The sequence below is a fragment of the Diachasma alloeum genome, unplaced genomic scaffold (genome assembly GCF_001412515.2).
Source record: "Diachasma alloeum isolate Michigan unplaced genomic scaffold, Dall2.0 Dall_scaffold_01169, whole genome shotgun sequence".
Classification (NCBI taxonomy): Eukaryota; Metazoa; Arthropoda; class Insecta; order Hymenoptera; family Braconidae; genus Diachasma; species Diachasma alloeum.
This window is the reverse complement of record NW_021681279.1, coordinates 26674-49905: the sequence shown is the minus strand read 5'-3', so window position 1 is coordinate 49905 and position 23232 is coordinate 26674. Positions and strand designations below refer to the sequence as shown.

Genomic DNA, 23232 nt, shown 5'->3' with positions numbered 1-23232 from the left:
CATGACAAACAGATTTTGTTTGAAACCTCCTTCCCTATCCGCAACCGTTTCCATGATATAATGGTATAACAATTAAGCATTTACTTAATTTCGTAGTGCATACAGAAACAGGGCTAGCGTATGGACTATTTGGCCCTCGTGAAATGTGATCTTTTCGTTATGACCTTCGTGACCCTGGTGAAATTTGACCATTCCCTTGTGACCCTCATGAAACATGATCTTCCCCTTGCGACCTTCGTGACTCGCGTGATGTTTGAACCCGGTGAAATTTGGCCATCTCCTGGTGACCCTCCTGACCGCATCAAATTTGACTTTCCGCTTGTGACCCGCGTGATGTTTAACCCTCGTGAAATTTGACCATTGCAATATTCAACCTTTACGTAATTGAATCATTTCCTTGTGACTTTCGTGGTGCCTGATCCTCGGGACATTTGATCATCTCCTTGTGACCCTCGTGAAGTGTGACCCTCGCGAAATTTGACCTTCCCCTTGTGACCTTCATGACCCTCGAAAAATTTCACCATTCCCTTGTGACCCTCACGAATTCGTAATGTTGACGCTCCTGAAATGTGATCTTCCCCTTTTAATCTTCGTGATTCTTATGATATTTGACGCTTGTGATATTTGACCTTCGTAACATTAAACCTTCGTGAAATTTAATCATTCCCGTGTGACCCTCGTAAAATTTGACCATTGCCTTGTGATCCTCATGAAGTTTGACGTTAAGTTAATATAGGGTCACAAGGAAATGCAACGTCCAAACATGTTAATATCCTTAAAATTTGAGAAATCTGAGTTGAAAGACGATTTCAAGTTTTTAGATCTTAAGTGGATTCCAATAAATCAGGTATAAGGACCATTAATCGATAAATTAATACGTAGAATCCTGTAAAAATGGTCTTTTAATTTTTAATACGTCATATTCATTTGTTTTCGGTTCGAAAGATTATTTCTGACATAAAATTCGCCGGGTTTCAACTGCGGGAGTTGCGTATGCCCAGTACGCCGGAGAGCTGCGCACGAAAATCCCACGCGTCGGATTTTCGCCCTCATCTGGCATCACTGAATTGAATACATATTTATTATTTTTCTACATATTGCTAATTTATGAAACCTGATTTTTTCAAGTATAAATTCGATTTTTGATCAACTGCGACATATGAATAAATTTGTTACTATTCCAAACAAGTGAATATCATGATGGAAAATTGGTTGTTTATAAATTATTTATACAAAATCGTCGTTATTGCCAAAAAATTACAATTTTTAAATTATTTCATCAATCTTTCTCCGACGGTACACATTCAATTTTTTTTCAGATTTTTAAAATGTTTTCTAACGGCTCAGTGTTGACATTTAAATTCAAACCTGCAAAATTTAAATAATAAAATCATTAGATAATATCCGGAAACTTAAGACTCCAATGAAAGCTGTGCTGTTCGACTACAAAAGTAGAAAAGCATTTCACTGGAGAAAAAATAGCCAAAGTACTTGGATATCAATAATCGTTGAAAACGACTCCTCAGACGTTTCCTCACTGGCTAAATCGTTCGATAACGATGATTTATTTGAAAATTTAGAAAAAAAAATTCCAGCTTGAAGTACCATCCAGCTTTCCAGATTGCACTTGTAGTGGTTAAATACCCCTTCCCCAAAGCAATGACGGGCGAAGGGAGGGGGGGATATAGACGTTAATTATGAGTAAGTCCCGACATTCGTCGATACGGTGTTTCTCAGAGTGCTCTATTCCGATCAACTCGATGGGCCCGACTACAATACCTGTCTACCGATTTGAATATTTCAACTCCCCAGAAAGAATACGTACATATCACAACACCATGGAGACAGATGAATACGCCAGGTGGTTTTTCATCTTCTTATACATTCTGGTTTTGAGCGCTGCTGCATTAATGGTTTTCTGGATTATTTATTTCATTCAGAATTATTACAAAGGAGCGTTTCCTCGAAATGTAGCCAAGATAATGAATGAAACTATCCAGAAAATGTAAAATTTGTGCAAGTGTTTTATTGTCTATTGTTAACGCATTCCTAACACCAGTCTCTTCCGGACAAGTGTTCCTAATTGCAGCTGTATTTACCTAAGGTCCCCGTAGGTTACCGTCCCCAGGGTCATAGTCTCCTGATACTTCTTGAATATTTGGGTATTCCCACCTTCCCCCTCCCCCCTTTCCACCCAGCCGACACTAGCACCACCACCTACCTCCACTCACTACCCGACGCCTCCTTACCACCCACCGCCAGCCACGGACCTAACTGTGGCGACCTCACCTCCGGCAATTTTCACTTCGACTACGACGCAGCGCGTCCATCAACCTCAAGGCGCGACAGCGACTCGGCGGCGCCCACGAAAACAAACCTTAATACCAAAGCCTCTCTTCTAACGCTACACATGTAGCACTCGATACCTTTCATTCAAAGTTTATTTTGTACTAATTAATCTTACGTTTTTTTTTTATTTACGCCAGAAACCCCCTGGGTTTTATTCGACGATCTAGATTCCTATCTAACCGTGGGGTTGTGGCCGACTTTGCTACACTGTACCGCATTTGCTCCCTCGCGAACGAGAGAGACAGAGGGAACCACAGAAAACCTCTGTCGGTACAGTTGGTTCCTCTATTAGGAACCTCCCGTTCGCCCAGAGCCACTGATTTCTATACTAACTCAAATCAATCTTGGACCACTGGTTGGACCACTGGTGGCCCAAGTTGGACATTCACCCAGCGCCGCCGTTGTATGGCCTAGGAACTAACCGCGCCGTTAGCGCGCTTGCGCGACCGTAGTCGCATAGTGGGGGGTGGGTAATGTGACCTGGTAAAGGAAAATTGAATGGACATTTTTCTGATGTTGTATTAGACAATATCGAGATTTGAAGGGAGGATTTTCATTTTTTTCATTGTCGTCAATTGAAATGATAACTGGGACGATTGCCGGGGAGAATAAATACAGAAAGTGGAAAAACCATTTATCTTCCGACAAATTCTTACATGAATATAAATCCTCTTTTTAAAATAGATATTGTGTGGTGCAATCAGGTGACATTATCGTTACAGGAGAGGATGAAACAAAAAGATAATAGAAGCTCGATTTTGATCACGTTTAAGTGAAATAGCATGGGCGGAATGATAAGGATAATTTGATGCAGATCTAATTGAAATATAATAAAATAAAATAAAAAAATCTAAGTGAAATAATTCCATCTTTTTCTGCAATAGAAAATGACACGTGGTATTTACTAAAATTATTTTTCATAATGTCTAATACAATACAACAAATACATTATTCAACAGACTGTATGAGCTCTATCACTGCCGGTTTTATTATTTTATCACCATTAGTGAACTTCTCATATCTCCAAATTATTGCCTTGCATTGTCTTTACTCTTTCTTTTTATTATGATTGGAGCCTATGTTTCATATACATTACCTCCTGCAATATCTACTTACACTTGCATTACACATTTCACTGATACAAAATCAGAAACTTATGGAAAGACAATTCTTTCGATTTGGTGGATCTTTTTTTGCAGTATTCACACCGAACCATTTTTGTAAAAGTTTACAGAATGGAAGGAATGAATTATTTCGTAACCTCACTGACAATTGAACTCTTCCTAAAGACATTTGTTGACAGGTAATGCCCAGGTATTCGCTGTTGATTGACAGTCACCGAAATGACAGATATTTGGGGGTTATGGGACCGGAAAAATGACAGTCAGATAACCATCCCCACTATCTAGCATTCTAGTCGCGCAAGCGTATTCAGGCATCCTGTAGTTCCGAGGCCATACAAGGGAGGCGCTGGCGAACTATTCAAGGCTCTCAGTTTCCAGCGTACTCGGCCTGTAAGGATAGTCTATCCAGTTAGTATAGAGATCAGTGCCCAGAGCCGAGATGAGATGGGTCCCACCAGAACCCACCCCAGGCGAGTCCCCCGACCCCTGTAGTCAGAAGTTGAGGGCCCCCCCAAGTTGAGATCCGAAGCGCGGTTACTATTTCGAGCCTCTAACGTCTGTAATCAGATGTTAAAAAACCCGACCGAACCGGGATTCGAACCCACGACCTCCCAATGGCCAAGCCGAACGAACGATTTAGCCACCGCGACCACTGGACGTCGGTAATCTTACGTTTTGATAATAAAATATTAGTCTTGTTGTTGTTAACTGTGGCGATTCATTCATACTGGGGAACTCTCGAAATATTCTATACAACAGCGACGCCAGCGCTACCTGGTGGCGAAAGTCGGAACTAATACTGCAAGTCACCTAATACTACTGTAGTTCATACAAAACTAATTGTTGAAATATTGCCTGTATCTTGTTGATATCGGATTTGTCTTATTTTACGTGAATGGTGCAATTTTTTTATTGAAAAATAATGGAATTAGCTCGGTAGGAAATGAATTTCAAAACACGAATTCGTAATGGTTATTGTGCACATTTGTTCAAAAACTTAAAAAAAAAAACCTCTGTAGCTCAAAAATTGGAGGCCCTGGACTATTTTGCTCATTTTAAGCGTCTGCTAGGCAAACGAACAATAAACAATTTTTTTTTGCACTAATCATTCGTTTTTGCTTTCGAATAGAAGCCTTGTAATCGGTCATTTTTACGATGTTCTAATGGAAATGATGTAGAATGTCATGAAACATGAAGATATGATGTTTTTAGAAAATGTGTGTATGTATGTCCGTATGTGTGTGCAGATTTTTCGGAAATTTTTTATAAATCTCGGCAAAAAGACAAGTGAAGTTGCAGCTATAAATCTGAAATTTTGTCACATAATTGTTATTGGGGACGAAGGAAAATGGGTGTCCGATGGTGTAACGCTGACGCTTCATTCAATTATAATGCTCTAAACAATGAATCTCTCACCGTTCACTCAGTCCACTTGATTGTAAGCATAAAGATAATAGTTCGATGCATTTCGATGTTCTCGATGCCATACCGCAGAGAATTAAATTACCCGAATTAAGCACTTTTTGGCCTTCTTTAATATTTCTCGATGACGGTGTGCTTGCAACAAATTCGAAAATATCTCCTGAAGATAATATCAACATCGGGACTTCGAGTACAACAATGAAAAAACAATACAGAAATGAATGCCTCGAAGAGGAATTGCTACTGTCAGCTACAATGTACGGGTTTGAACAAGTTTGAACGGCTACACCATCGGTCGTCCATGTTGTCATGGCGATCACCACGCCGCCATCGGTAAATAGCGGTCCCAATCATTTGGGAGCAGCTCTGGGCGCAGTTTCAGCCGAATCGGTCAAGTAGTTTTTGAGATACAGCAATTTCTCAAAAATTGTTTTTCCTCCATATCTCCAAAACTACGTGACCTAATTGAATTTTTTCGACGTCAAAGTGTTCCTTATGATAATATCTATCAAATCAACTCACAAAATCCCTACGAAACTAGGGACAGTTCAACGGTAATTGGCATTTTCCATTTTTATGATAAAATTGATGTATACACGATAACTCCCGAAAAAATTGAGATAGGATATTTTTCAGTTTTTGCAATGCAAATTAATCTCAACTACCCTTTATGATTGATACTATTGAAGAAAACATTCCAAAAAAGTGAGAATATTAAAAAATTAATAAATGAAAAAAAATGGAGAACAAAAATGATATATTCATTAGTTTGTTAAAGATAATATCCATCAAATAAAGTCGGGAAGATGAATAGATATTGCTAATTCTCACGTTGAAATTGGAATTGCTACGGATCCATTCGGAAGCTCATTATCAATGGAATTTGTAGAAAAAAAAGACTAATAACACATGAAGAAACAGTCACATGGCTTCTGCCGAATTGGAGTTCTACTCTGCCTGTTAGACATATATATTCGATCTTCAAAGTGTCAGAAATCTCATTCCAATAGCCCACGACTTTTAAAACTTATAGTAGTCTCCCCTTAATATGACTATAAAACAATTTGGTAAATCTGTTTTTAATGAGATCTGTCTTTCAAAAAATTATTAAATTATTTTGGAACTTGTAAAGTAATGAGAATAGATACTTGAAGAGTTCAATCAGTGTAGTGCATTGCGGAATTTTTGTTTATGTCCCTTCTTAATTCAGTGGTGAAAACATGAAACAAAATGTGTCACTTAAACCCAAAATAGCATATCTCGATACGAGTGTATAATAGTGCATTACAGTACAAGAGCGCTAATTTCGTTTTCGACGAGTGTGAAGTGTACAGGCCGAGCTGAAGGCGATGCTTCATAACATGAAGAACGATATTAGGTATCATATCAAGTCTCATTAACCGCTACGCCACGGTTTTCAATTATAGTTGCAGTCAATCATGAGGTGATTGGCTAAAGTATTGAAAAATTCTAATGTTCCCCATTTGAAAGTCTATTATCGGAATTTAATCATTTTTGCACCATATACCCTCCTGAAATTTGTAAGCAAGATGCTGACGTCCCCGTCATGAGGGGGGGGGGGGGAAAGCGCGATTTTATTGCAGGTATCAGGTGTTATATGGGCGGGGTGAGGGGATTATATAAGGGCCTAAAATATACAAGAATTAACACTATGTGACACTAATGGCATGTATTATGGGTAGAAATGGCGAAATCAAATAGCAGTCAAATTAAAGGTCAGAAATAATAGTCAACAATTAGAGTCTGAAACAAGAGTCTAAACAAAGGCCATGAGATTTAAGTGTGAGAGTTATAAAATAAGAGCAGAAATGGGGGTAAAAAATCGAAGTCAGAAAGAAGGATAAAATTTAAAGGTCACGAGGCTCAAGTGTGATGTAACAAATGAAGATCAGGTATGACGATCAAAAGCCGGATCACAAAATGAAAGGGTCAGAAATAAGGGTTAAAACTACGAGTCATAAAAAATGAGCGTTAAAACTAAGGGTCACGAGGGTCAGCCGTGATGAGAAAAAATAAGGGTCAGAAATGAGAAGCGAAAGTAAGGGTCAAATGAGCCTTCGGAATGAGGATAAAGAGTGAGGGTCACAACTGAGGGTCGATAAGAAGGTTCAAAAATTGAGGCCAGAAATAAGGGTGGAAAAAAGGGTTGGAAATAGAGGTCACAAATAAGCATCAGAGTGAAGATAAAAAAGTCTGAATTAAGGGAAGACCGCTATGAGTTTTAAAAGTCATGGGCTATTGGAATTAGATTTTTCATACACTGAAGATCGATTATGTATATCTAAAGACGAATAATTGGTGCAAAAGTAATTATTTAGTGCAATAGCAATTACGAATTAATTTTTTGAAATTCAGTTCTTACACAGCCAATTTCTTTATTATTTTAATAAAAAATTGCACCATTCATGTAAAATAGCCCGAAAAATATTTCTGAAAGGCAGGGCGCTACGGTCGTCATTAGCAACAGACGTGTGGGTAGTGTCGGTCTGCGATTTTTTGTGTTTCTGAGGGGTTTTTTGAGCTGTGGGAGGTGAAAGTTTGTGCCACCGTTTCGGGATTTACTGGGGATCCAGGGAGAGTGGAGTGGATACCGGAAATTTAGTCCTTCGGGTTCTTGTCGGTCTCGGTACTTTCGCTGGGAGCTTGGTGGTTCGGATGGAGAAGGAGAGAGACGGAGGCGGAGGAGAGAGAGGGCAAGATTTTGAGCGGGACAGTCCGGAGAGCGCCATGACGAAGCAATCATCACAGGAGATGGGAGATGGCGCGAGAAGAAGAGGAGAGGACGCCCGAGGAAGGTGACTCAGGAAGTAAGGTTGAAGATTGATGACTACTTTCTGAAGGGTAAGGAGTGGACGCCTTCGCGCCGAGCCAAAAAAATCGCGCGTACGCCAACCAGGGAGCTTAGAAGTTGCAGCGTCTCCTTCAGGAAGCTGCGAGCCCTGGGGGGGGGGGAGTATGAGGGTGAGGTGGATGATCCTGATCCAACTTAGGAGGCAGGGAGGAGTGCTGCGTGGAACAGGTTAGTGAGTGACCATGAAATCCAATTTATTGGCAGTGAGGCGGCATTCGGGTCAGAGGTAACTGAGAGGACCTTGGAGGTACTTAGCCCCGCGTTTGAGACAAGTGGGGAGGGTGCCTGGAATGATGGGGGGTCAGCCTGGAGCGCACGAGGGGAATCAAGGGAGGGCCACCTGAAGAGAATACTGGGGTCGAGAACGCACAAGTCGGGAAAGTGGATGTTGGCACCAACACAGATCTGGGTGAAGTTTATAAGTGTCAGCTGTGTGGAGAATGGCGTCAGATGAACAGGAGCGTGGAGCACTCTCCTCTGCATGCTTTCGATAGGAGATTGAAGAATATTTAGACCTCCCTAGAAAGGCTCCTAACCAAGGAGGGCCAGAAATCGAGGAGGAAAACGGAGAGGCTTGGCCCGCTTCTGAATATAGCCCTGGATAATAATAATATTCTGTCGGAAGTTGGGGAGGTCAAGGACGAGCTGGAGAGAGTGCAAAGATGGGTAGGGGGCCTGGTGGAGGACGTGGAAGGGGTCACGAGGAAGCTGGAGCGCTTCCCGTATTGCGAGGTCTTAAAGGAGCCCGAAGGGGTAACTTTCACAATGAACCAGGGTGACTTGTCAGCGCGGGTGAACTCGCAGGGCCTCTGGAATGAGGAAAGAGAGGGGGAAAATGTTGCTAATAAAACCATTCACTCCAGCAACAACGTTGGGCTGGGTTTCTCTCCCAAGCCCCACTTCCCTTCCTCCCAGTGGACGGCGTCTACTCCAAGGGTGTCCGAGGGTTTGGCAGGTGAGCGGAGGTCCCCAGGAGAACTCCTCCTTACTAATGAGGCCTGAGATGTGGCAGCAAGATGATCCGCTGGAAGGGCTCGCGTGGTGGCAGGGGGACCCTCACAACCTCACGAGGGGAGTGGTGGTACGAGAAGAAGGAAAGGAATAGTAGGCTAATCAACGTGGTAGTTAGGGGCCTGATGGCTACTCCTGGGATGGAGGCTATGGATTTTATTTCCTTCGTCAGGAACAGAGTGAGGGTGAGTGTTAGGGTGTTGGACGTCAGGACTCTGCTCAGAGGTGACTTCCTCTTCAAGCTGGCCACTCATCAACAGAAGAGAACTTTGGTAAATAAGGAGAGTGGAAATCCTTTGGAGAGATGGGGGTTGAGGTACTGGATGACCTGATCCCGAGGCAGATCCAGGCAGTAGGGCATTTGGAGGCGTTGGCCACTCGTGCCAAGGAGCAGGACGGCCATGACCCAGGGCTTTCAGCAGTGCCTTTGGGTGGAGGATGTTAGATTTCATTGGGACGAGGAGCTGGCTGAGCTTAGAGGACCAGAGAAGCAGCAGAAGCACAGGAGGATTACGACTGAGGAATACACCGACGCTGCTAGAGATAAGTCTGGGGGGAACAATGACTGCAATGGGAATAATTTAAACTAAATGGGGGCGAGGGGGATAACGAGAATCTTATCAAGGTTACCTGCTGGAACGTGGAGGGGTTTAAGCGGAGGGGGGGGGGGCAAGAAAGTTTGGAAGAATTTAGCTAGATTTGATGTAATAATCCTACTGGAAACCCACGTGCTTAAAAACCAGCAGGCAGGCCTGATGAAAAACTTAAACAGTATCACTAGTGACTTTAAGTGAGTACACCAAGCTGCTATAAAAAGATTTAAGAGGGGAAGGGGTATGGGAGGGATTCTGGTGGGGGTTAGGAAGAGTTTGGAGGGGGTTACTGAAATCAGTACCTGGCTTAATGGAGCAGTGATATCGGCGATTAAACTGTGGGAAGGGAAGTCGGTGAGAATAGTGGCGGATTACAACAATGTGGGGATCGAAAAGACCCTGAAAGAAATTAGTTGCAAAATAGAAGAGGGGAGGGATAAAGGGGAAGCAATTGTGATAATAGGCGACTTTAATGCTCACATTGGTGAACTGCAAGCTGGGGATGTAGAGTATGGCTGCGTCAGAAGGTCCAGGAATAAGCAGGTGAGGAGAGAGTGTAGGAAATTGATCGAATTTTGCGATGAGGAGGGCTTGTTGGTGGCAAATGGTGCCTTTATGGGGGACTGGGAGGGAGCCATCACCTTCGTGGGGGGTAAATTCGAAGCATGCGAGTCGGTTCTGACCCGGGTTTTCCATGAAGGGGGAACGTGTGCTCGAGGAGGTCAGAATTTGGCCCATAATTGACTCGGTCCACCTGGGAGTTGAGGCTGCTTTTCGTGGATCGGGTGGGGTCAGGGCAGTGGAGAGTAGGAGTGAGGGAGAGAGAGGAGAAGTGCGGAAGTTGACTGGGGCGGAGATTAGATTTACATAGAACCCTGTACTGAAGGATGAGTATTAGGGCTATCTAGCAGGCAAATATATAGAGGGGATTGAGGGAAGGGGCGCTGAGGAGAGATGGGGGCGACTGAAGTCAGTAATAGCTAAGACCGCGGTGGAACTAGGCCTATCTAAAAAAGTCGGGAAGGGCAGGAAAAAAGACGGGGATCCCTGGCTAGGTGATGACTATTGGAGCCAGAGGGCGATCGTTTACAGTGCCCTCAAACGTTTCCTGGGCTCTCGTAGAGACGTGGAGAAGTCGGACTATCACAGGGAGAGGGCGGAACTGAAGATGTTGCGAAAGCAGAGGATAAATGAGATAGCGGAAGAGAAAAACAATCGGGTTTTGAAGATTGCAGATATGGGGGAATTTTAGAACGCGGTCAACCTATGTCGCCCTAGAGTCGAAAGGAACGGAGCGTACATTCCGGCGGAGAAGTGGGTAGAACACATATGGAATTTGCTGGGAAGGACCGATGTGTCTAGAGATGAAGACAAGGAGTGGGAAAAATGGGAAGAGTATTTCGAAGTGGAAAAGTTGGACGGAGACATATAAGTTACGCGCAGTTCTGTGTGGCGCTCAAAGGGTTGAAAAGTGGTAAGGCAGCTGGGGAGGATAAAATTATAGGGGAATTGTTGAAAAATCTTTCAGATAACTGGAAGACGGAGCTATGACAGGTGATCTGGAGGAACAGTACACTTTTTGAGGGGTGGCAGTTAGAATATTTCCTATCCATAAAGGGGGGGGGGATGAGAATGATGTGGGGAATTAGAGGGGGATCTCGTTGCTTAATGTGGGTTACAAACTGCTGGCCAGTATCATGGCGGATAGGCTGAGCAGCCCTAGAGAAGGAGGGAAAATTCAGGGAGAGCCAAGGGGGTTTTCGGAGGTCCGAAACGGGTACGCGGGAGCAAATTTTTATTTCAAACACGCTAATAAGGAACAGAATCAACCATAAGAGGAGGAAAATTTACACTGCCTTCATCGACCTGCGAGCTGCTTTTGATACAGTAGATCGAGACCTGCTACTCGAAAAACTATGGAGGCTAGGGATAAGCGCACGCTTTTATAACATGGTCAAGGCGATATATACGAGAAGTCAGTAAACGATGTGATAACGGAGGAGGGGATATCGAGCAGATTTGAGACGGGTAGAGGGATGAGGCAGGGCTGCCCTTCAAGTCCCATTGTTTTCAACTTATTTATAGACGATATTGATGACTACTGGGAGAGGAAGGGGGAGGGGGTACTGTGGTGGGTCTGGCCAAAGTATTCTGTCTTAAGTACGCTGATGATATAGTGGCGGTACCTGAGAGTGCGAGTGAGCTCCAGAGTATGAAAATATTGCGGATAAATATTTTAAAAGAAACGGTCTGGAGATTGACGTCAACAAAACAAAGGTCATGGTTTTCAGGGGGGGGAGGTCGATTGAAAAAAGGGGGAAAATGGGAATATTTAGGATTTTGGTTTTTGGCTAAAAACGCTTATGGGGAGCATATACGTAAAACGGCGGGTAAGGGCTCAAGAGTGGTGAACGCAGCATCGCGGGTGGCCATGAGAGCTGGCCTAAGCTCACTCAACAGTAGGCTTTATGTCATGAATGTACTGGGGAAGTCGGGGGCTATGTACGGAACAGAGATTTGGGAATTAAAAGTTAGGGAAATGATGGAGAGGGTGCACGGAAAGATAGAAAAGTGGGGGATGGAGGTCTCAAGAAACACGCCAGGCTACCTGTGGAGAGCGGAAAGTGCGAGGAACAACCTTGTGATTGAAACCAGGAGACGAGTGCTAGCCTTCCTGGGGGGGAGGGGGGGGGGTAAGCAGACTGGAGGAGGATAGGCTTGTGAGGGTCTATCTCCAGGAGGAGCTCAGGACTCAGGGGAATCTCAATTCATCGGCGTGGGGTAAGGAGCTGAACAACGCCTTAGACGAGGGGGGGGGAGGACTTTCTGGAGGTTTTTAAGCAGAGAAAGTTTGAGTGGAAGGACTTCCAGGATAGCTTGAAGGATTTCCTGGAGAGAGGGTTTGAAAAGGAGCGCGCTCGGGACAGGGGTAAAATACGGGATTCGACCCTTAACCCACTCTATAATCAATAAGAAAAAAGTAATAAGTCCGGGTCTAATAAATTCGGGTGAGAAAGATAACTATTGGGGGATGAAGGGGAGGGTTCTCTCAAAGAAATATGGGGGGATTGGAGAAAGCTCGGGAGGGACGAGTCAATTGTGGACTTACTGAAGGGGTGGCCGATTCCGGAGTTATGCAAACTTGTCAGGGGCTGGAAGAAACTGATGAGAGAGAGGGAGACGGTTGAGAAACGTCATTGACTAGCTCCGTTTCGGCAGGTTCTATTTCTTTCTCTTCGCAGGGAGGTGAGGGAGGAGGAAACTTAGTTTCGTTCTGCGGGGTAGGACGAGCGGGGAGTACTCATCGACAATCAAATGGAGGGCGAGGGTGATGACTTCCGCGTATCTTTGGTTTTTCTTTTTGGGAGGTTCGCGTATCCACATTGCGGATGTTGCGATTTTTCCTCGTCTTTAGTCTCTGGACCAATAATGGCGAGGATAGGCCCAAGGCCGGGGCACCTTTCATCTTCATCTTTGTTTCTAGGAAGATTATGTACTTTGTTGCTTTGTATAGAGTCTTTTATCATCGTTCAAATCAACCTATTGTACTTTTATATTTTTGCATTATATTTTACGAAATTTGAATCTATGGGGATTGGGGAAGGCATATACGTAAAATGGCGGGTAAGGGCTCAAATACGTAAAATGGCGGGTGGGGGGTGGCCATGAGAGCTAGCCTAAGCTCGCTCAAAAGTAGGCTTTATATCATGAACGTACTGGGGAAGTCGGGGGCTATGTACGGAACAGAGATTTGAGAATTAAAAGCTAGGGAATTGATGGAGAGGGTGCACGGAAAGATACTAAAGTGGGTATGGGGGTCTCAAGAAACACGCCAGGCTATCAGAGAAAAAAATGTGAAAACCCGAGAGGGTATATACAGGGAAATAAATTTGAAAAAAATATTTGTGAAAGAGTCAACAATATATTTTTAATATTTTAAGGATAATTTTTCTGCCCATTTTACATGAATGGCGCACATGTTTACATCAAACAAAATGAAATTAGCTGTGTAGGACTCGAATTTCAAAAAACTAATTCGTAATTGTCATTGTACATATTTTTTTTTAATGAAAAAAATTTTCTGCTGCTCAAAAATTGGAGGCCTTGGACTATTTTCAACATTTTAAGCGGCTGGGGCAAACTAACAATAAACAATTATTTTGTTTGCACCAATTATTCGTTTGAGACATACATAATCGATCTTCAATGCATGAGAAATCTTGAGTCGGCATTGGTTGAGGAGTGAAAGCTGGTGAAAAATTGCTCATTTCTTGGAAATGGTGCCCCTAAAGCCTTTTAGATGAGCAACTAGCGAGAGTCTACTGTATAGAAAGTCGTTACCTATCACAGTGACAGGGAATCACTACGGATCCATTCGGGCGCTTATATCTGCTAAGATATATCCATTAATGGGTCTCCACAGTAATTTTCACCACAAATGAGAATGTGCTAGTGAACTGAATATGTCATATACTAATCAAGAATGGTAAAATGAAAATTGTAAAAAAAAACTCTGAGTAGTATTATCATTTCGTTCGTTTTTAATTAATTATTCAAACTTCGGCTTATACATGGGCGTTATGAACGCTATTTCGTCCCTTACCCTTACCTTTTGAGAATTTACTTGCCAACAAAGGAAGCTGTATTGATCTATATTAAATATCTAAAAATACAGACACGAAGTCTCGTCAAGCTTTACCGTTAATTTGTTGAATAACATCGATAAAAATAATTGGCGCGATGTCTGTCACTATCCAACGTACGCCACGTTTGATGTTTTGTCTCTCTCGACAATAACCTCACTAACTTCAGCATTTTACGCTCCACTCACCCGCGCGCCCATCCCCGTTTTGCTGTACGGAGCAGATCCCTTAAGGATATCTAAGTAATTCTGGCAATTTTTCCTGGGTGAAATCCTCTTCAGAGTTTATAGAATAGACCAAACGTATTGTTTTATAATTGTGCTTGAAAAAAAATTGTCAACTTGAACAAAGTACCTGAACAAAGTACTTGGATATCCTTAAGGATATCCAAATACTTCCTTCAAGTTTCAAACTTAGTGTTAAGCAAGATTTCAGCTTTGTCGAAAATCTTGCCATCCCCATGCTTTTTCCGATTTCGCATTATTGAATACATTTTTTCGAGAATTGATTCAATGAATATTGCGAACAATATTTTATTCAATTTACATTTAACTCTCATTGGTCTAACCTCTAATGATCATACGGCAACACTGCACATGTGTTCCATATAACCTCGTAAATTTGGTCTGGGTAGTTACTTGAACAGGCTGTTACTAGATCTGAGGAAAGCGTAGGCTTAAACCACTCAATATGGCCGTTGTAGCAATCAAGAAGTTTTTTATTTGATTGTTTGCAATTGTGTGTCTGAAACCTTATATTTTTCAATGTCGCAAACAAATAGAGAGTATGACAAACAAAGTCATATATGGCCATGTATATGGGAAAACGCATCAAGACTATGAACTATGGGATTAAAGGTGGAAATTACACTTTTTATGGACGCAATGTTTTGAATTTCATAAAAAAAATAGCTTTCTCGAATAAATGTTCGCAAACCAAAGTTGATATTGCGGCAAAAAAATATTGTTGGTCTATTTTATAAACTCGAAGACGATTTCTTCCAGAAAAAAGTTGCCCGGACTACTTGGCTGTTTTTAGGAATAAATTTCCGAATAAAAAACCAAATGAGATTTTATTAACTGAATAATCTTCTTTTACAGCTGAGTAAAAAATCATCTCATGTTTTACAAGGCCGAACAGATGGCAATACTCGTGTAATAATCCACGATCCAGCAATTCCTAGTGACAGGAAAACCGATGTATCTAAGACGATAAACTCAGGAGATTACATTGTTGCCCAAATCTGCGGCTCGAATTCGAATACACTCACTGGAATACCTTTATACCACACAACGATATCAGAATACGCAAGACAAATAGCGAGTCAAAAACAGCGTCATGGCCAGTACTCCTAGGATATGCATACTCAAAACGGAGTGCTGTTTTGTGTAGAGGAAACAGGAAAAAAATGTTGTAATCAGTTGAACGTAATGTATATATTTTATTTAGACTGAATAAATATCTCTGCTTTACGATAGATCTTGTATCATAGCGACAATAAATCTAACCACCGTAGTAAGTTGCGTTTAATTGTTCAGCCTCCATCCACATTGATTAAAACAAAAGCATCAAAATGACTATTGATCGATGGATTTTCATTCACTTTCTCTTTTATTTTGCTTAGAACGATTTTTAGTTGTTTAGGCAAGGCTTGCTGTACCAATATTGATGGCCATATTATCACCACTTCTTTCGCCAACTGTGAGCATGATGTTGACCATTTGGGTAATTCATTTGGATTAATGGTAAATTTACGTCACATTCTAATCGACCTGAAAACAGATAAAGCAGTACAGGGTTGGGTCGATCTCTGAAAATCGGGGTTTTCTACTGTATAGTAGAATACAGGTAGTTTACCTCCAAATGGTAAAGAAGGTCGATAACTGGTAGAAAACTTTTAACCCAACTATAAGAGTCTCAGTGAATGGTATACAGATAGCATAATTAATACAAGGAACAAATTAATTGATCCAGAATAGTGACTCCATTTAAAAATTCTAAAACACTGAATTTTACCGGTGTGGTACGATTTGAAATGAATAACAAATCTAAAAAGTCTCAAGGATCTTCTCGAAACGTAAGTATGAGTGGCATCTATTTTCATATTCGCGAATAGAATGTGCTAATACTAAAATGATGAAATAATACATGATCGAGAATAAAAATAAATTTTAAATGTTGAACATTTTTCATCGTTCTTCTCCGGTGCAGTCTCCGGGTAAGAGAAGGAAACGCAATCCTCCAGAAGCTTCTATCAGCAATAAAAGATCATCGACTCCAGATTCAGAAAATGATGAGGCTTTGGCTGAGTTTTTTTTAATGCAATATACCATTCAACGTGGTAGAATCGAAATACTTCAGACGGCTTGTCAAACTTCTGAATCCCACGTATCGAGTACCACCGAGAAAGAGGCTTTCAACAAAATTGTTGGATAAAATCCACCAAAAGTTAGTCAAACAATCTGAATTCAGCGATGAAACAGATGGTGTATTATTGATAGATGGCTGGAAAAATTCGTCAGCAAACACTAAAAATGTTGTTTGCCCAATTTTCACGACAGATAGAAGAAGCATTTTTTTGAATTCATGGGACTTCACGGAGTTGAGTGAAACCGACGATGCGCTAGCTCAAATCATGGATGAAGCTGTTGTCATGGTACAAGACAAATTTAAAGTGAATCGCTTCCATCTTCTGCTTCTCCGAAACATGGCTTACTGCAACTTCATTCTACATTCCATCCTCTCTTCGTGATTTTTCCTGCCACTGGAAAGACGCAGCGTCGAACGTTGATGGAGGCCGGCCTAGTGGTCGGCCTAGTGGTGGGCTTGGGACTCTCTCTAAGATGCCTTCATTTTTTATAAGTATCTGCCGCTACTGGATCTTCTGTAGAATTGAATCTAAAGAATTAAACTTTGTTCTTGGTGATATTTATGCTAAGCCCTCTGCTAATTTCTCTTCTTTTTTAGATAAACTGCAAAAACTGCTTGATAGACTTGAGGAAAGCTATGAGGATGTACTTGTCGTGATTGGTGGTAACTTCAACTCTCGTGTTGGCAGCTCTGGCGCTCTTCCACCTGAACTCTTTGATGGTACAGTCTGCTTTAATGAAGTTCTAAACTCCGATTCATATATGAGCGGCAGGGCGCCATATCTCACGGATTTTATGGCAAGAAATGGGTATGTACTCATCAATGGTCGGGTGATGGGCGACAGGCCTGCCAATTGGACCTTTCTTGGTCATTCGGGCACCAGTGTTATAGATTTAGTTTTTGTAAAATCCTCGCATTTACATTTGGTTCAAGACCTCAGGGTTGACTCGTCCATTCCTTTCTCCGATCACTTTCCTGTAATTTTTTCACTACGTACCCCTTCCTCTGTCTCCCCTGACTTCTCAGCCTCCCCTCAACCTGTGTCTTCAACACCTAAACTATGTCCCAAGTGGCTCCCTTCGAATCAGATTGGTCTCGAGATCTACGCCAAGTCTATTGACTTCTTTCTCATCAGTCTCACCCCCCAAACCGCTCTCGCTCCTGATCAAATGAATAAACTTTCACTCCATGATCGTCAGCGCTGCCTCTCAGGCTGGCTTCTTGCAAACTCCCCCCTTGCCTCCTCAAAAACACCGCGGATCCAGATCTGCGTGTCAAGCTTCGCGACCTGTTGAAGTCTAGGAATAAATTTAAAAGAAATAGATACTGTCATACTACTCGTAAAACTTTTCATCAATTACGCCGGGAATTCAAATCGCTCACAAAACACAAGAAAAAACAATTTAGAAATATGATAACTGCAACTCTGAATGATGCTTACGACAGTAATTATTTTGGAAAGCCTATAAAAAAATAAAACCCAAGCTAACGCTTACTTGTGGCGTTTCTATTGAAAAATGGAATAGTTTCTACGAAAAAGTGTTTCCACCAAGAGATCTCCCTCTTTTTATTCCAACAATCAACATCACCCCTGAACTTGAGCAAAAAATATCTGTGTTGGAGCTAGAGGCTACTCTCAAGAAACTCAAAGCTAACAAGGCTACTGGTCCGGACCTTGTTGCTAACGAATTCTACTCAGCCCTGCCTTTTAGTGGGATAAAATATATGGTTGACTTATTCAATAGAATACTGGAAACAGAAGTATGCCCTGAAGATTGGTCTAATGTTCTTCTTACTATGATTTTCAAGAAGGGTGATCACTCCGATCCCGTCAATTACCGTGGTATTGCGCTTGTGAATCATATTACGAAGATTTTTATATACATTCTGAAGGAAAGGCTTGAAAAATGGGTTGAGAATCGGAAAATTCTTCCTTCGTCACAGTTTGGTTTCAGGGCTGGTAGGGGGTGCACCGAGGCAATTTTCACACTCCTCTCCGCCGTCCAGCTCCAGCTGCGACTGCCGAAGAGAGAGGTCTATTCGATTTTTGTTGACTTGCGCAGGGCCTTTGACTCGGTGCCCCACTCCAGACTCTGGTCCAAGCTCAATGATCTGGGTATCAGCTCGAAAATCATCAGAATCATTAAGTCCCTTTATGATAACGCCAAGATTCAGATCAAAAGTAATGACCATCTCTCGGATAAGTTCGAAGTTACTGAAGGGCTTCTTCAGGGGGAAACGCTAAGCGCTCTTTCATTTATTTTATACATTTCCGACTTTGAGAGTTTTTTTCGGGACAGGAATATCTCTGGACTGAATATTGATGGTTTGGCTGATGTCTTGATGTTGCTTTACGCAGACGATACCGCTATTCTGGTAGACTCGCACATCAAGTTGCAAAGGGCGCTCGGTGTTCTCTCTGAATATTGTGACTTGAATGGCCTGGCGGTCAATGTCTCCAAGACTAAGATTATGATTTTCAAGAAAGCTGGAAGAATTAAAAATCTCCCATGCAAATTCAAGTTATACAAAGGTTCTGAGCTTGAGGTCGTCAGGTCTTACCTTTATCTTGGCGTACTTCTCTCCCGTAATGGGCTTGGCAACGAGGCGGCTAGGTATGCGATCTCCAACGCGAAGATGGCAACTGCTACGGCTCTCGGAGGACTCACGAGTTTGAACGTCAGTTCTTGGAGGACCTTTGCCACTCTTTATAACTCACTTGTTAGCTCTACTCTCCTTTATGCTATCCCCGCCTGGGGGCTTCTCCAGAGCGAAGATCTTGAAAGAGCACAACTAGGCTTTTTCAAACGTACTCTCAATCTTCCTAGATGTAGCCTTGGCTGGGCGATTAGGCTTGAGACTAATTTGACACATGTCCAATATAGAGTTATGAAGCTAACTTGGGACTGGCTCCTGAAAATCTTGAAACAGGATAGTTCCTTCCTCCCTAAAATCTGCATCTCTCGATTGATAGAGCTGAGTCGTAATCCTAGTTGTGATGTATCGTACAATTGCGTCTCGCAAATTAAAATCTTTCTCTCTAATAATGGCCATGTTGATCTTCTAGATGACCTTAACTTTTCCTCCTTATCCTCCTGCACCACCCAAATCTTTAACAATTATGAGAGTCACAAGAGATGGCGAGATGGCAAAGTTCATCCTCATGCCAGCTCACTCCAACATTTTGCCTTTCAAATCCTGTCTGGAAATCAAATTATCTAACTGAAAATCATAGTTTACACATTAAACGCGTGATGGCTCAACTGAGACTTGCGAATAATTATAGTTGTTATTTCTATATTTCTAAGGAAAAAGTGTCTATCAATCCAAGAGGCGCCTGTAGTTATCGTGATCTTGACGAGCCTGATACTCTTGAACACTTCTTTTTAGCCTGTCCAGTCACTGCCAACATACGTTCTAGTCTCTACTCTAGCTTTCCGCACTTTTTGAATCGCACTTTAAGTAACATAGTTTTTAATGCTAGTTTTTCTGAGGCCAAAGCTATCTACAGATTCACTTTAAATTGTTTCACTACTAGAAGAATCATTGATGTGCTTAATGCCACAATTCGCTCTGCTCAAAGATCTTTAAACTTTTGTGTATAATTGGTAACTTAGGGCTATGCTCTTACAAATCTATTATTGTCCAGCCAGCTGACCTTCGTTGTGCACTTCACTCAGCTTATTTTGTTAACTTTTTACGCTTTAGTCTATATATATTTTTTTTTGCTCTCTCGAATGTGAAATTTTTCTTTTTTTTTCATTCTCTTATGTTAAGCATCGTATATACTTTGTATATCTCTTCCCCCTCTGCGATGAGGCTATGTATCCTTATGTAGAAATAAATAATAATAATAATAATAATAATTTAAAGTGAATCTTTATGGAGTTGTATCGGACAATGCTTCGGCGAGGATGGAAGTGGGTCGACTCGTAAGTGTATGGCATACCACCTGTCATTCACACAGTGCAAATTTATTATTGAAGTCACTGGTCGATCCTAAATTTGCTGAAGCGGTCAATAAACTACTCCGAGAGTTCAAAGATTCTCGAGCTGAAAGAGAATTGAAAAAACGCAATGGTACAAGGATTATGCTCGCCTGCGAAACTCGATGGTGCTCATACAGGGATACGTTTCGATGCTGTGTAATAAATCTTTCTTAAATCTATTTTTTAATTTCTTCTTTCTTAAATCTTCTTTCTTAAATCTATTGTGTCCCATAGTATGTGACAAAAATAAATTGCGAATAACTTGAATACGGTTAAGTGTAAATAATTGTTGTTTTTTTTATTGTACACAGAACATTCAGCAAATTATAATACAATCCCTTCCAAGTGTCCGCCATCAATTGTACTACAGAACTCTATCCTACGCTCGAAGCTGGTATAGATGCGCTGTATTATGTTTTCATCAATAGCTCGGACAGCATCCTTAATTGCGTCTTGCAACTCTTCCACAGTCGTCGGATGCTTTTCATAGCACTTGTCCCTGAGAAAACCCCACAGGCAAAAATCACAGGGATTTAAGTCAGGACTGTAAGGCGGCCATTCCATGCCTCCATGGGCATACTTAGGGTAACCTAAACCTAACACACGAGTGCCGTAAACGGAAAAAAGTGTTTCAAATACTCCAGTAGTCCTGTGTGGGGCGGCACCATCTTGCATGAAGTAGAAATTCTTGACTAATTGATTTTTTCGTGCCCAAGGAAAGAAGTTCTTTTTCAAGAACTCACAATAAATGTCAGCATTAATTGTCCGACTCTCGAGGAATTCAAGGAAAACACCCTTTATGGTAACTGCCGCCCATGCAGTAACTTTTTTCGGGTGTGAGGATTTGGTTTCAACGACGTGAGGTGACTCAGTCCCCCAAAAGCGAAAATTTTGTTTATTTACCAAGCCACCTAAGTAGAAATGTGCTTCGTCAGAGAAAATGATATTCTGTGCCTTCATCCCCTTGGATTCAAAAAGATTGTAAAGTTCCTGGCAAAATTCCACACGACGAACCATCGCTTCTTCAGTTAAAAATTGATGTACAGAAATTTTCTAGGGATGGAAGTTTAAAAACACTTTTAAGATACGGTAACGTGAAGTTCTCGAGACTTTCAAGGTTTGGGAAGCCTTCCGAAGAGTATCATTTGGATATTTTTTGAAATGTTCTTCAGTTGTGCGGATAACCTCATCTGTGGTTACAGTAGGTGAAGGGCCAGGATTCTCATGCCTCCTATCGTCTAGTGTACCGTATTGATCGAATTTCTCAATTAACCTGTAAATACCCATGAATTGGTCGAAAAATGCGTAAATCTTCAAAAAAAAAAGAAAAAAAAATTTTGGTTATCTAGTTCATTCACTTTATTTACCGTCTGAGACTCGAATCAGACACTCCAGTGTGTGTGCCATACTTAGAATGAAATGCTCTCATTGCTGCAGTAGTTGAATCTCTTCTTCGGTAATATGATTTGATGAGGAATGTTTTTTGTTCAATGGTTAGATTTTCCATTTTAGTGTTCTAATTCGCGAGCGACTGAAGTATGGATGAAATTTGCGGATAGTCTCCACTTCAACCATATATTAGACTTTAGACTGGGCTGTCACCTTGCGGTATACAACGCAATTTACTTTTGTCACCTACTATGGGACACCCTGTATATTCTCATTCCCGTAGGATTCAACAACTCTCATATATTGAACAAATAAAATCAAGATATATACAAGTTGCAAAGTTCATCCTTGAACACTCTTGTCGTTTTATGGTAAAAAAAAACTGCAGCTGCAGTTCATTTTCTTATATTTTTTTGTCTTTTCTTAACTATCCTACGTCACAAAACGATATATTAAATATATTCAGTTTAAATAATTATATCTCTCATTTCAAATTGTAACGCATAAACTACTCATCAGTTCTGTGAACTAAATATTAGAAACATTATAATTTTTTTTAGTATCACGAAATGTTTGTAGGTTCTCTTGAACTTCTCCCTATATCACAACGAAAAAGGTCCTGATTTATCAATCAGTCTTTCAACATGCCAACTAAACCATGTTAAGAATCATTTTTTTAGTATCACGAATTTTTAAATGATAATGAACATTAGTTAATGTTTGAAATCGATTGGGGGTAAAATTATGCTGGGCTATTGCATTAAAGTGGAGTTCATCGGCCACCACTGGGATAGCAAATAATTTCAGAACGAATTTTGCCAATTCTGGATAACTCGTTGAAGCCATATCCCAGAACAATGTACATGATTTCAACTTCTTCTTGACCAATTCATTAAATACATTGCTTTTCTCATTGTACGCGCGATAATCCTTCAGTCCTTCTTCAGATAACTGCTCGATTAGGAAATCATGCATCTCAATCAGGCGAGAACGATTCGCCACGAAATAGTGCCGACGATATTTGTGATTCAGATAATTAACCGCAAGAATGGCTGGGAATAGCATTTGTTTGAAATCTTCGAAATCATCGGTGTCTTCACATGATTTTTCGAAAGAAAGCCACTCTTTGGCAATGTCAGCCAGATTTGTTTGCTTGTCTTGACATTTTGCAGACAACGATTTCAAAGCTGTCATCTGTTCCAGAGAGTTTTTTACCTCTCTTTTAAACTCTGAATCAAACAATTTCGTCACTCTACCCTTCAACTCAATTTTGCCTTCATTTACTAGTTGCTTAAGGATGGTAAAATTTTCGATGTAAGAGGAGTACATTTTCATCTTATTCTCCCAAGAATCACTTCCATCAGAACGATCAGACATCAAAAATGTACCTCCACGTTCTTTAATTTCATCGTTCATCATAAGTTGATGTAATTCACGCATCACCTGTTTGAGCTCTCTGGAGAGGAATTC

At 41.3% G+C, this 23232-nt stretch overlaps 1 protein-coding gene across 1 annotated transcript in view; it reads left to right on the top strand.

Moving 5' to 3' along the window:
• The window catches only part of LOC107045999 (CDK5 regulatory subunit-associated protein 1), a 73195-nt gene extending 57704 nt beyond the window's left edge, over positions 1 to 15491 (top strand). The window contains exon 5 of the mRNA XM_015268444.1: positions 15115 to 15491. Coding sequence (XP_015123930.1) covers positions 15115 to 15369 — 255 coding nt within the window. The 3' untranslated portion in view covers positions 15370 to 15491. The remainder of the gene's footprint in view (positions 1 to 15114) is intronic.
• The last annotated feature ends 7741 nt before the right edge of the window (positions 15492 to 23232 follow it).